Source organism: Gymnodraco acuticeps, unplaced genomic scaffold (genome assembly GCF_902827175.1).
Source record: "Gymnodraco acuticeps unplaced genomic scaffold, fGymAcu1.1, whole genome shotgun sequence".
In the NCBI taxonomy this organism is placed as follows: Eukaryota; Metazoa; Chordata; class Actinopteri; order Perciformes; family Bathydraconidae; genus Gymnodraco; species Gymnodraco acuticeps.
In genome coordinates, this window is record NW_022990023.1 from 3,513,709 (window position 1) to 3,527,927 (window position 14,219).

Here is a 14,219-nt window from a genome sequence, read left to right on the forward strand (position 1 = left end):
GAGTGAGCATAAGTGCATTGTTCCTGTTGTTGAAAGTGCACGGTGTGTATCCTGAAGCCAGATGTCACACTCTCCTCCCAGGGGCCTCTATAAGAAGGATTCACTGAAAGGCCAACGGGAACCCATTGAGAGCCCTTCAAGGGAGTTGTTAATTTGTGTGTGCATGAATGAGAATGAGTGGTGTGTGCGGATGTGCATTTGGATGTATTGGGTATTAGGAGTTATAATGAGAAAAGCTCCCTGTGACTGACAGGTGTAGAGACAACCTGCTGTGGTACCTGAGTGGTGCATGCTGGGTGCTCGCATCTCCTCTGGGCTCAGCCAGTGTGAGTGGAGCGAATGGATGGACATAAGTAGTTGGGATAAAAAAAGAAAGTATGACAGTGTTTCCTGTATATCCTTATAGCTATGCCAGCATTGCTTGACATTTCCACCAACTATGAGTAATGTTCCCTATACCACTCTGCTCAGAGCTCACCCACCGGACAATGAGGTGGCAGAGATCTGTGTGTGCCCACAGCCAGACACTGAAAACATAAAGTGAATCATAATACGTCAGGCCAACAACATACACACAATTAACATCTTTCATACATGCACTCACCCACAGCAGAAACCACACTTCAGTTGCCAGCCACGGAGCACAATGCAGATTTCATGACTAAATGAAATTGTATTGACATTCAACAGAGCTACAATTCTGAGGGTTAGACGTTGCTGTAGGAGAAGCATGATTTGTGCCACGATTATACCCAGCGCTGTCTGGAGGCTGGTTTAAATGTATCTTTAGGTCCTTTTTGAACCGATGCTCACATAGTGCTCCAGCTGCCCGCATTGTTGAAGCTCTTTGAAAGTCATCGCCTGACACCAGACACTCTGCAAAAATACAATACCTCTATTTAATACAATACCTAAACTGGAAACAGATTATATTCAGCAAAATCAGTTGAACCTATTACCTAACTGAATTAATACCAGATACACCAACCAAGATACAATACAGTAACAGGATTCCACTCACACAAAATAACATATTCATATGTCAGATGAATTAAAACGTTATGCAAGTGTGCTGTCATAGGACAAAACTAAAGGAACAAAACTACAATCTATCAGACCAAAAAACCTTTAGTTAAGTTTGCTTTACTTTATTAAGAGACGCCACCATTTCAGTCACTCTTCCAGTGTGAATGAGCATATACAATGTACAGATCCTTTATATTAAAATAAAAAATACTGTTAATATAAGAGCTATGACGCACTTAAGATGACACCATTTCTGTGTTGCAGTGCCTCGTCAGAGTCTTATGTAAAGGGCTTGTTTTGTTAATATCACAGGTCAATAAGTCCCATGTGAGTCAGCTGTTCTGTGGGAAACACCCCGGTTCACCAAGTTTACAGTAATAGGAGCTGTCAGATTCTGTTGATCAAAGTATTCTTATCCACTCTCTGAGCAGTAAACTTGTAGTTCTTGCGAGAAGCATTACTAAATATTTAAATATTGAGGAATTGTACTCTTGTTCTTATATCCATTTTTGTTATCAACAACTGTACGCTGATGATTTACTGCTATTCGCCTAATCAAAGAAAATGGAGTTGCTCAGTTTTTATAAATGCAATAAAACCTTTTTTCAATTTAACAACCATAGCAATGCCGTAATATTCCATTTAAAGTGAATCCTTGATAACATACATTACATTGCACACCCAAAAGCTGATTTGAGCGGTTTGTTAGCGTAAAACACTTGTATTCATTAAAAACAACAACTAGCATCACTTGTGGGCTCAAACTGATAATTAGCTCATTGTTTATTTACTGCTGACACTAGATTTGATTTGTCCCTCCAAACATACTTGGGAAAACTACGCTGTAGTCACAATTCTTTCCTGCTTTTAATGAGCGCAAAGCCAATGTGGTATTTGACCCACAAGCAGAAAAACTGACTTTCAATAAGTACACAAATTCTCTAAATACTTGTCCATTTAGAGAATTATAACAAATCCTCTAAGTGTGTTGTTGCTCCGGCTTAAGTGCTCCGGGCTGCTCAGAGTTCCACAGTAAGGTCCATCCATCCATCCATCCATCCCTCCATCTATCCATCCATCTATCCATTCATCCATCCATCCCTCCATCTATCCATCATCCATCCATACCATCCCTCCATCTATCCATTCATCCATCCATCCCTCCATCTATCCATTCATCCATCCATCCCTCCATCTATCCATTCATCCATCCATCCCTCCATCTATCCATTCATCCATCCATCCCTCCATCTATCCATTCATCCATCCATCCCTCCATCCATCCCTCCATCTATCCATTCATTCATCCATTCATCCATCCATCCCTCCATCCATCCATCCATCCATCCATCCATCCATCCCTCCATCCATCCATCCATCCATCCATCAATTCATGTCTCTCATCTGCACAACTTCTTGCTCTTTTCCCCACTGATCATTCTCTTCAGGCTATAATGAGCATTTCCTCCTACCCCCCCACCACCACCACCACCTATTCTCTCTCTTTCTCCCCCCTCCTTTCCTGTCCGCCCCTTCTCACTGTGTGCAGAATTGGAGAAGCTTATCGCCTAGCAACCGCAATTAAAGTACAACAAGTCAGTGGCGGTAGCAGCCGCCATCGGAGAAAGCTTCACAAACCTTTGTGTGACCGGCGGCTTTAGACAGAAAGAGAGGAAAACCGAGAGAGTTGAGAGGGGGTGGAAACAGTGATTTGGAGTCGGACAGGTAAAGCGCAATTAGAGCCACCGCTGGAACACCGTAGAGAGGACTTTTGAAAGCAGGAGAGAAAATGAAGACAGGGAGAGTGGAGTAACGTTCCCCGGCTGGGTTCACTGGGTTGGACTCGACAGGTATGTGTGAGTGCCGGAATGAATGGACACAGAGTGAAGGTATTCTGCAAATATGATGGTGTTTGGGTGTGTGTGTTACTGCCTGTGTGTGTTTCTGTTTGCTCATGAGTCAGTATTTGAAGAAACACATGTTAGGCAGATTATGCTTTTCATGCTTTTGGCACAAACACAGCATTTATAGTCTTGGAAATGTCACAGCTTTGAGAAAATGACACGTGCTTACACACACACACTAAGAAATATGTAAACGTACACTTGTAACTGCGATGTAGTGAATTATTTCTGAGCTGTATAATTGATTCTTATGTATCCCTTCAATATATATATGTCTTTTTTTGATTGATTTTCGTCGTTTACAACTGCACAATTTGCAATCCAACTTACACTTGGTGTGTAAAGACAGTTAATTGTTTTCCATATTTCCCCACTATCATTAGGATAATTGACTGAGGTGTTACGAGTAGCTCTTTTAATTGTCAGGTGTCACCTGCTGTCATTGTCTTGGCAACTGTGCTTTGTTTGGCTCAGGGGGATTTAAGGACTGAGTAGTAAGAGATGCACCGAGAGGGAAAGCTTTTGTACGAGCTGAGATTTAAGTCATTATTAGATTTTTGCTGTATTTTTTGGTAACGCTGTGAGTGATTTCTGTGGATACATGTGGACAGATGTGACGAGATGTAAACAGCAAGATGCAGGAACACCGTGAGCCAAGTCTGTGAAAGGCTGGTGTACAAAAACGGGAAAGAAAATATGCGATGCCATTCATTTTTACATTGCTAGACACATGCAAACAAGCCAGGTGTACCTTTATAAATATAGGTTCTTTAAATATATATTATAACTAGGGATGTCCCGATCACCTTTTTTGCTCCCGATCCGATTCCGATCATTTGATTTTGACAATCTGCCGATACCGATTTTTCCCGATCCGATCTTTATGCAATGCATTAAGAGGAAAAAAAGGTAACAGATAACGGCTGGTCATCCAACGCGATGAATTCAGCTATCTTGGCTGTTATTTGTTTGGCCTTTTCACTGTTCTGGGGCAGTTTGTCTTTCCTTTTAAAAGTCTCTGAAAGTGTCGGTTGTTTCAGTGCCGTTACCTGAGTGGCCGCTGTGTACTCGTCGTGTTGTTGTTGGTGTTTGTTTCTCAGGTGGCGTGTTAGATTGGTCGTGTTGAACGTAGCTCTGTTCTTTCCTCCACGCGGAACCTCCGCCTTGCAAACATTGCGTCTGGCTGTTACACTGCCTTCGCTTTCAATTTTATAATACTTCCAAACTCCTGACATTTTCTCTGTCCCGAGTCACCAGCTGAACGTAGCTTCTTGTTAGCTTACTGCTACTATTAGACACTGCGCCCACTCTGTTGCCAGATTTGAGAGGAATAAGCAACCAGGTCTGAAAACAAGCCCAACAGAAGCAACACATACATGGTGTTGTGTCATTTTAAACCCAAACTAAGGCCTCAGGATGACTTTAAGACGTGAACATGGTCATTTTTGTTTTGTAACATTAAATAAAATAATAAAAATGTTTTATCGAAAACAAATCCCGATCCCCGATTTTTTTCCTCCCAATTCCGATCTTTTGAAAATCACGTGATCGGCTCCGATCCCCGATCACGTGATCGGATCGGGACATCTCTAATTATAACCACCCTTTAGGATGTCATGCTCTCTAAGATATTGCACATTTTGTAAATCAAACACTTTCCCAAATGATTCCCGTTTATGTCTTTAATCATGAGGAAAACATTGTAAAGTAGATTTTATACAACAAGAGGTTTCAGAAATCACTTTTAAAATAATCAACACAATACTGCAATTGCTTGTATGAGCTAAATGAACTGGCTTATTCATGCTCGGAGGCGGACATTACTTCAGCCTGGAAGGTGGGTTTAAAATAAAGCCCCCCACTGACCTGTCTTTCAAATCAAGGACACCCACCTTCCCTCGTCGCCATGGCAGAGTGGCACACTACCTGAGTGCACTGTGGGGGGGGCTGGAGGTGAAAGGTCAGTCACTCTGTTTGTCCTATCCTGTCCCCGCCAGGAGGATGAAACTGGGGCGCAGACTTAAACACACAGGAAAGTCAATCGCTGGTCAAAATGTCACTGAACTGAACTGCACACGTAAAGCACACACACACACTCCAAACGCCAGAGGAGAGGACTTGCTTACTCGTCAAAATGTCATTGCACTGCTCACATAAAAGCACAAACTCACACTCAGAACAGCAGCTTTCTCTGATGTTCAGTTAATATTCAAATGGAGGAAATGCATTTTCCTCTATTATTTTTTTGTATCATAAGGATACAACTGTTTAACTGTATTATTCATACCTCAGTGTTCTACTGTCTATGCGGGAGACGTCATTACTGGATCTCATTAGTCCTGTGTGTCACAGCGTCCTTTTCAATAAAAAACGAATCAGCGGTTTTGTGTTGCTCCTGAAAGAAAAAAAACGGTTATACTGTAACTAAAGTATAACTAAATATGCATCAGATTGATTGGATTATATAAACTGCTTCACCAACCTATTCATCTCTTATTTATTTCTATCCTCACCGTAATAATAAACAGTTGAAAACCCACACAATCCGTCTGCATATTTAAGGACAATTAGAATTGGAGAAGCATATTTTTGAAATGTGTTAAGCTATTGTCCTCATACTATTCTTACTTTTGTATTTTATTTCTTGTGCTCAAACGTGGCCTGTATAAACAACCGCCCACCTCCCCTGATATTAGGAGCCTGAATAAGTGTGTTTGCCAAAAATGGAAAACAGCAAGAGAGTTTACAGTAACTCCAAAAACGTCTCCAGCCTAAGGCCAGGGTCTGTGTGTCTCGTGTGTGTGCTACTGTCTCAGCATGTGTCAGCGCAGAAGGCTATAGCCTGTAGAAACAGACAGCAGGGGGATACTGTGTGTGTGTGTGTGTGTGTGTGTGTGCGCGCACAGTGGTGTTTCTGTGTGTTCTGTGCATGTGTGCCCAATAAGCCAGAGGGATGTATTCAAACGGCCCCTGCTAAGCGGAGCTGGCAGGAAGTTATTATTTGAGCACCTGCAGTTTCTCAGTTGTCGTCATCATCAGGGAAGGAAATGGCTTATACATTTGTCTCTACTCGCTGTTTTTGCCTTCTCTTACGATTATATTTCACATTCAATTGTCTAAAAACGTGCCTAAAGTAAATCCTCTGAATAGTGTTTGTAGTTGAAGCCGGGGAGCTAATTGTTTTTCACCAGAGACAAAGCCATTACCCACATTTTAGCGCTCACAGGGGGACATTGATCATGTGATTGGTGTTGCCTTGAAGGTAGATGTCCAGATTAGAGGGAGATATTATTCTAGGTCATGACCCAATTAAGGTGGAAGGTAGGACATTCCTGTTTTAGGGTTGGTGAAATGTGATTGTTTTTAGGTTGTTAAACGTGCTGATGTTTTGATTGAGGGTATTACATTTTGGTTTCAGGATAGCCAAACCACAAAATACAATCGGAATTGTTGGCATTATATATATCTCATGCATATTGTATGCACATGTACTGTATAAAATGCTCTCACCCACCCCATGGTTTTGCAGTATGTCCTCTATAAGAAAGTAGGATGGAGAGCCACTTTGATGGTGATTGTAATGTCTGTTTTTCTCCTCTTATTTCCAGAGTCTCGGCTCTGCTGACCGAAAAGAAAATCAGCCCAAGAAGTAAGTCCTGTCTGATTACTTTCCTGTACATTTCTCTCCTCCACTCTGAGAGAGCATTGTAAACCACTAAATCTTTATCTTAATGGTTGATAACTTGCGTAAACTTACTAAATCAACATAACAGCACCAGAGGATTCTTTTTTTAATTAGCCTTTTTCCCCAAAGTGTATGATTTATCAACGTTTACTGCGAAGCCTCTGTTTCCTAATCTGCTACCATTTCATTTGCACATTTGTGCTTTTTGTAATTCCTTTTTATACTTTACTATGCTGAGGCCAATAAAAGGACAATAATGTTACCACTGTTTGAGACAAACAAAAAAAACAACCCAACATCTGAGCTGCACTGCAAATCACTGTCAGTTGACAATGGGCACATAGTTAATTACAATGTATATTTTAGTTGCCCAGCAACCAAAGCCATGGTCACCAATACTTATCTTGACAACATAGCCCTCTCTGCACAGTCGGCATGATCTGTGCATCAATACTTTAGCTTTGTGAGTGGAAACTTGAAATGGAGATGTTCTCTCTTTATCTCAGTCCAAGACGTTTAACAATGCCTCACTTTGGAACAATTATCCAATTTATCAAGAGACTATTTTCCAATAGCTGTCTTCCTTTAAAAGCAACACTATTGCTTTGAATTGAAGCTTCAGCCAATTACTCTGGAGAGCATTGATTTGTTTATCTTTTCACAAGCAGCGTTTGTTGTGATGAAGTGTTATCTTGAGGAAAATACTGCTTTCAGCTGCACATTTTAACTGTCAATGCTCGCAGTGTTTCATAGCAACAGGCCTTTGTCATCTAAACAGAGCATTGTATGAGTGTGTATACCATTTGTGTGTCAAATGTTGTGTCCTTAAGACATCCCAGTTTACTTGGATCTTTAACAAACATAAATGGAGAAACTTAATCAGGCTACATTTGAGAATATGTCACTTGACTCAAATGAAATACACTATAAGTGTGTCTGTCTGCCTGTGTGAAAGTGTATGCTGTGTGTTTAAGGCTGAGCTCTCTTTGGTCCTTACAGTATGTCAGTGACAGTGGGACCGACACTTTGTGGGACATGTGCTACATTATAGATGTAATGTATAGCCTGGCACTGTGAGCACCCAGTGTGCCAGAATGGGAGACATCTGTTGCCAGGAGACATGCGGATGTATTCAAGAACCAGTATAGCCGTTACAGGATGTCAAGTAAGAGGAGTCAAGGAGAGAAGAGAAGAGTGTTTGATATACTTTACCACACATTTTGGCAGCAGAATAAGTGTTAAAGATGAGCATAGAATGAACAGATAGAGTAAGGACATTGGGAAAGAGTAAGCCACATACAGCACGTTGATTTTCATTCATAAAAGTGATTAACCTGAAAGTCACAGCGAAATGGTATTTATTTTATAACACAAAAGTTGCTTACCTATGTGACATTTGATATTCCATCTGTTTTATCTCTTCCTTCACCCTATTGACAGTCACTTCCAGTCTGTTCTGGGTCCTATTCTGCCATCCGCTCAGACTTCAACTGTGAAATTATTATTCATTTTAAACCTTTATATTTTGTATCAATAACCTTAAATATCAAATATCAAATAATGATCCTATGTCCAGTAATTTTCTGCATTTCAGTACAGCTTAATATTGTCTGGTTTCCCACAAAGTGAATGAATAGATTGGGTTTCTCTCATTCATTAACTCTCTTAGTCTTGACCCAGAGTCAGGGGCTTTTGCTGCTCCTCTCCTTACCTACACATGGAATATGGCTTATCTTAGGCTCATTGTTCCTCCAGATGGGGATGATCATTCATGCCTTCATTTCGTCCCACTTGCACTGCTGCAACTCAGTTTTTACTGCATGTGCGTTAGCAGGTAATCACTGGTGGTTCAGAACCCCTCCGCTCGTCTTAGTACCCGGTGTACTAAAAAGGTCACACGTATGATGATATGTGCACACGCAGTTGCTTCCTGCAAAAAGTAGGGCAACACAACTGCAACCAGAAAATGTCATCGACTCGTGCAGCGTTTTGTGCTCGTGAAATGTTTTGCTTAGAAAACATCTTTACTTTCTTACCTTAACTTTCCTACTCACGCTGGATGCACACTGTACAGGAAGGACGGAATAAAGCGAGGACGGGGCACTGTGGGTGTGTTGCAGGCTGGGGGATGCTGTGCGTTGTTCATGGAGTAAGGGGATTTAGGCACGGATGTCAGGGAAGAGAGAACTTGATTAGACTAATTTATTCACAGGAGCAGGCCATGTAATTGTTCGCATATGAGGGTGACGTACTTTAGGTGTGTGTGTGTGTATGTGTGTGCGTGTGTCTTAGAGGGGATATTTGTAAAACCATATTGTAGTTCAGCTTTATCTCTCAGTTCCACAGTTAAATGCATTTAAAGACCCTTTCTTCTGGCTTAGCACACAGGCATATGGTAAATGTTGTTTATTTGATATACTGTTAAATATAGCGTTTTTTTAAGTTGGCCTGCAAAGCCAGTTCAATTAGATAAAAAATACCTTTCTTTCATTAAACCGCTCAGAATAATCTGGATGCTTCAGCAATGAACAATTACAGGCCCATATCAAACCTCCCATTTCTAGGTAAAATCATTGAAAAAGTAGTTTTTCAACAGTTGAGTAATTTCTTGCATTTAAATAACTGTTTCGATGTGTTCCAGTCAGGCTTTCGTCCAAACCACAGCACTGAGACTGCTCTTGTAAAGGTCTTCAATGACATCCACTTAAACACAGACAGTGGCAGAACTTCAGTGTTAGTATTATTAGATCTCAGTGCTGCGTTTGACACTGTTGACCACAACATATTACTAGACCGACTGGAAAACTGGGTGGGACTTTCGGAAACAGTTCTAAATTGGTTTGAATCCTACTTAAAGGACAGAAACAACTTTGTTTCTATAGGTAAATACACATCTGAGTTGACAAATATGACATGTGGGGTACCTCAAGGCTCCATCTTGGGGCCTCTTCTCTTTAACATCTACATGCTACCACTGGCTCAGATAATGAAGAACAACAAAATAAGTTACCATAGCTATGCAGATGACACACACATTTACGTAACAATTTCACCAGGAGACAATGCTCCAATTCAAACACTGAGTAAGTGCATTGAACAAATCAATGACTGGATGTGTCAGAACTTTCTCCAATTAAACAAAGATAAAACTGAGGTAATGGTCTTTGGAGCCAAGGCAGAACGTATAAAAGTTAGCGCTGAGCTTCAGTCTGCAATGTTCAAAACAACAGATAAAGCCAGAAATCTACGTGTAGTCATGGACTCTGACCTGAGTTTCAACAGTCACATTAAAACAGTTACTAAATCAGCCAACTATCACCTAAAGAATATATCTAGGATTAAAAGACTAATGTCACAGCAGGATTTGGAAAAACTTGTCCATGCTTTTATCTTCAGTAGACTCGACTACTGCAATGGTGTCTTCACAGGTCTCACTAAAAAATCTATTAGGAAGCTGCAGCTGATTCAGAACGCCGCTGCTCGAGTCCTCACTAACACTAAGAAAGTGGATCACATCACTCCAGTTCTGAAGTCTTTACACTGGCTTCCTGTGTGCCAAAGAATAGATTTCAAAATACTGCTGCTGGTTTATAAAGCACTGAATGGTTTAGGCCCAGGATACATTTCTGACCTCCTGCTAAATTATGAACCATCCAGATCTCTCAGGTCTTCAGGGACTGGTCAGCTTTCTGTCCCCAGAGTCAGAACTAAACATGGAGAAGCAGCGTTCAGTTATTATGCTCCAAATATCTGGAACAAACTCCCAGAAACCTGCAGGTCCGCTGCAACTCTGACTACTTTTAAATCCAGGCTGAAGACTTTTCTTTTTGCCGCTGCTTTTAATTGATATATTCATATCTTAAACTATCTTAACTTTTATTATCTTTGCTTTTTATCTTTTCTTTTAAATGAGTGTTTCTAGATATCATTTTATAATATGTTTCTAAGTGCTCTTAATGTCTTTCATTTTTGTAAAGCACTTAAACTGATACTGAATTGCCTTGTGTTGAATAATATAAATAAACTTGCCTTTCTTAGCTAAATATGTAAACCACTTGAAAAGGACATTTTGAGAGAAGAAAATAAATCTATTACATACCAAATTGTTATAATAAAAAAGGCTTTTCTATAGCCTTCACCTGTCATTCATCGATATATATATATTTGCATCTTTTTATTTATTTAGTTTTTTGCAAAGAGACATTCATTGATACATCTTCAACAAGCTACATTAACGGTTGTAAAAAGCAGTTTTCTTAGAAATGTCTTTCTTTTCAGAGAAGGATTTCTTTGAAGTGACACTGATGTCTCACTTAATAACTTTAGGTGATCAACCGATAATATATAACAGCGCTCTTTTGCTGAGATAACCGCCAGACGCTCTTTTCACTCTGCCAGCTGCTGATTTACCGCCACATTCCCCCACAGTTGAAGGACATTTCCTCCCAGCGGTATCTGCTTGTTGCCGTGGTTACAGGTGACACAAGAACCAAAGCCCAGCAGCATTTAATTCACGGCGACATCACAGGTTTTATGTATTTCATTCAGCGTTCAGTACACAAAGTCCTGAATGGGGCTGATCAAAGACAGCATGTTATTTCTCAGAGCAGAGGAGCAGAGGAGGCTCTCTCCTCTGCTCCTCTGCAGAAGAAGAAGAAGAAGAAGAAGAAACCAGTCGACCAAAGAGCTATAAATAATCTACAGACCACATGTAAACATGCACAAGCCAATGAGCATTAACATGAAACAAAGATGTGTCTGGCATCAGTTGGAAAAAGACAGAGAGAAGAAAGAAGAGGAGAATAGGACATACAGAGACAGAAAAAAGGCACACATACAGTCTTGTTACTTTACCTCATTGGTTCCCAACCCGAGGTCTGCGTCCCCCTGTAGGGGGCGCTGAAGATCACAGGTGGTGTGCAAGGCTTCACCACCAAGTCTTCTTTAAGGTTGTCTTAATTAGATTTGCACATGTTAACTTAAAGTCTTAGCATCATCATTTACACAAAACTCTGTCTATAAAACAATTCTTTATTTTCTTCTAAATGGGACATACACTAATCTCCTGAGGTCAGTTTGTCTTCATTATTTTTTTGCAAAACTATTTTATAAATGAAACAACATGTCTGAAAAATGTATAAGCACTGATTACTCATCAGTAACAAAACATATATCTATATATCTATATTTCTTTGTTCCTACCCTCACCTATGGTGGTGAAGGATGGGTCATGAAGGAAAGACCAAGATCGCGAGTTGTACACAAGCAGCCGAAATGGGTTTCTCCTGAGGGTGGCTGCTATCTCCCTTAGGGATAAGGTGAGAAGTTCAGTCGCCTGGGGAGTGGGGGGGGGAGGGACTCGGAGTAGAGCCATTTCTCTTTCGCGTAGAAAGGAGCCAGTTGAGGTGGTTCGGGCACCTGGTAAGGATGCCACCCGAGGGAGATGTTCCTGGCCCATCCAGCTGGGAGGAGACCAAGAGGCAGACCCAGGATCAGGTGGAGGGGTTTCTATCTCCACGCTGGATTGGGAGCGCCTCAGAATCCCCCAGTCAGAGCTGGTTGTTGTTGCGAAGGAAAGGGACGTTTGGGGCCCTCTGCTGGAACTGCTTCCATCGCGTCCCGACTCCAGATAGGAGGTGGAAAATGGATGGATAGTTGAATGGATCCATAGCTCAAGAGTCAACCTAACTTTGGGTTTATCATAGGCAGGACAGGTCTCGGACATCATTTGTCATTCTTTTTTGGTGTGTGTGGTCTCCAAGGAAAAAAGTTTGGAAACCACGGTTCTATCTGATCCCTCAGGGAGACAATCCAAGACAAACTCTAGCAGAAAGATAATAAAGAGCGAGGGTTCCCGCTCTCTCACAGACCTAAAACACATTCCTTCATTTTTCCAGCCTTTTTTTTCTTTTTACCTCACTTTTTTTTTCCAGGGTCTTGAAATCCCAGTGTAAATACATATTGAGGGGTATTTACAATAGTGGTAATGGTGGTAGGAGAGGAGCTAACTCAGCGGCCATAAGAGACTGCCTCTGGCTGTCTGAGTGTGTGACTATTTGTACAGTTGATCTGGTGTGCACACACATTCTCTCAACAGCAAAGTTGGTTGTGTGTGTACCCGTACTGCTGATTCAGTGTGTGTTTCGCAAATTTGAAGCCTGTATATTTGTGTGAATATTAACAGCACTTATCCCTCTTTCTCTGTGAGTGAGTATGTTTGTGTGTGTGTGTGCCCGTGTTTGTGTGTGTGTGTGTATGTGTGCTTATTTGATGTGGCTTGGCTGCAGTTAAGTTGGGTTGTTTGAGAACTTCCCAAGAGCATGCTGCTGGCCAAAGTACTGAGAGGGCAGAATAGACAGTCATTGTTTTTGGTAGGCATCCTTGCCATGGATTGTGTGGTGTGGTGTGTGTGTGTGTGTGTGGGTGTGTGTGTGTTGTGTGTGTGTGTGTGTGTGTGTGTGTGGTTGTGTGTTGTGTGTGTGTGTTGTGTGTGTGTGTGTGTGTGTGTGTGTGGTGTGTGTGTGTGTGTGTGTGTGTGTGTGTGTGTGTGTGTGTGTGTGTGTTGTGTGTGTGTGTGTGGTGTGTGTGTGTGTGTGTGTGTGTGTGTGTGTGTGGTGTGTGTGTGTGTGTGTGTGTGTGTGTGTGTGTGTGTGTGTGTGTGTGTGTGTGTGTGTGAAAGCAAGCCTAATTCTGAGTACTTGCTATGCTCCCTGCTATTCTAGCAGTGCATAGCCTTTTCCATTCTGTCTTTAAATACAAAAGCGCACATACACAGACACACATGAAGCAATGTAACACGCACAACCACATTAGCTAAGGGGAGTTCTCCAGGGAAAAGTTCTTTTCGATCATGTTGCACAACAAGTCCAATCCTTTACCAAACCTCTCGCTCCACATTTTAAACCACACACTCAAACAGTGATCAGCTTTCCCAAAAAAATCTCACACTTGGATTGCTCATGCTTTGCTGGCTTACGATTGTACAAATATGATTTCAGGATTAAATGGCTTTCAGTGCAAAAAGCCTCCTCAGCATTTCAACCGCCGCCACAATTTTAACATCACTCATTTTCATTTTTGAGTTTGCATTTTTTTCTCGCCAGGCCGACCCCACAGAATTGTCCTTCACTTAACAAAATGTTACTGCTCAGTAGGAACCACAATAGTAGCCAGCTGAAGGTTCTGCATTTTATGCATTTCTAAATACCCATTACAGGAGCCCCCTCCTTCGTAGGACATGAAGTTGTAAGACTGGAGGCATGTGGGATGAACCTCTACTCTCCCTGAATTTCAAAGGACGTAACGAATGCAATGTTCAGGCATTCCTTGTGAATCATTGGAAAACAGGTCCACGTTTGACACGTTTATACTCCCTTAAATGTTGTTTAAACATTCATAACATTGGATTCAATTATCATCCGTAATATTACAATTACAAAACATAAAAAGCATGCAAACAGGATTCAAATCAGGTTCATATCAAGGGTTGGGAAGCCAGGCTGGATGATGCAAATTGACTCATTCAGATTGACCGCTAACACTGGTCTAACCCATGTCACTTCATCGGTCTGAAGTGGGCATTTTTTATTTTTGCGTGTGATCCC

General features: G+C 41.3%; 1 protein-coding gene across 1 annotated transcript in view; it reads left to right on the forward strand.

Moving 5' to 3' along the window:
• LOC117545113 overlaps positions 1-14,219 on the forward strand; it is a 111,517-nt gene that overhangs the window by 78,245 nt on the left and 19,053 nt on the right. The window contains exon 5 of the mRNA XM_034214796.1: positions 6,539-6,579. Within this exon, the coding sequence (XP_034070687.1) occupies positions 6,539-6,579 (41 nt within the window). The remainder of the gene's footprint in view (positions 1-6,538; positions 6,580-14,219) is intronic.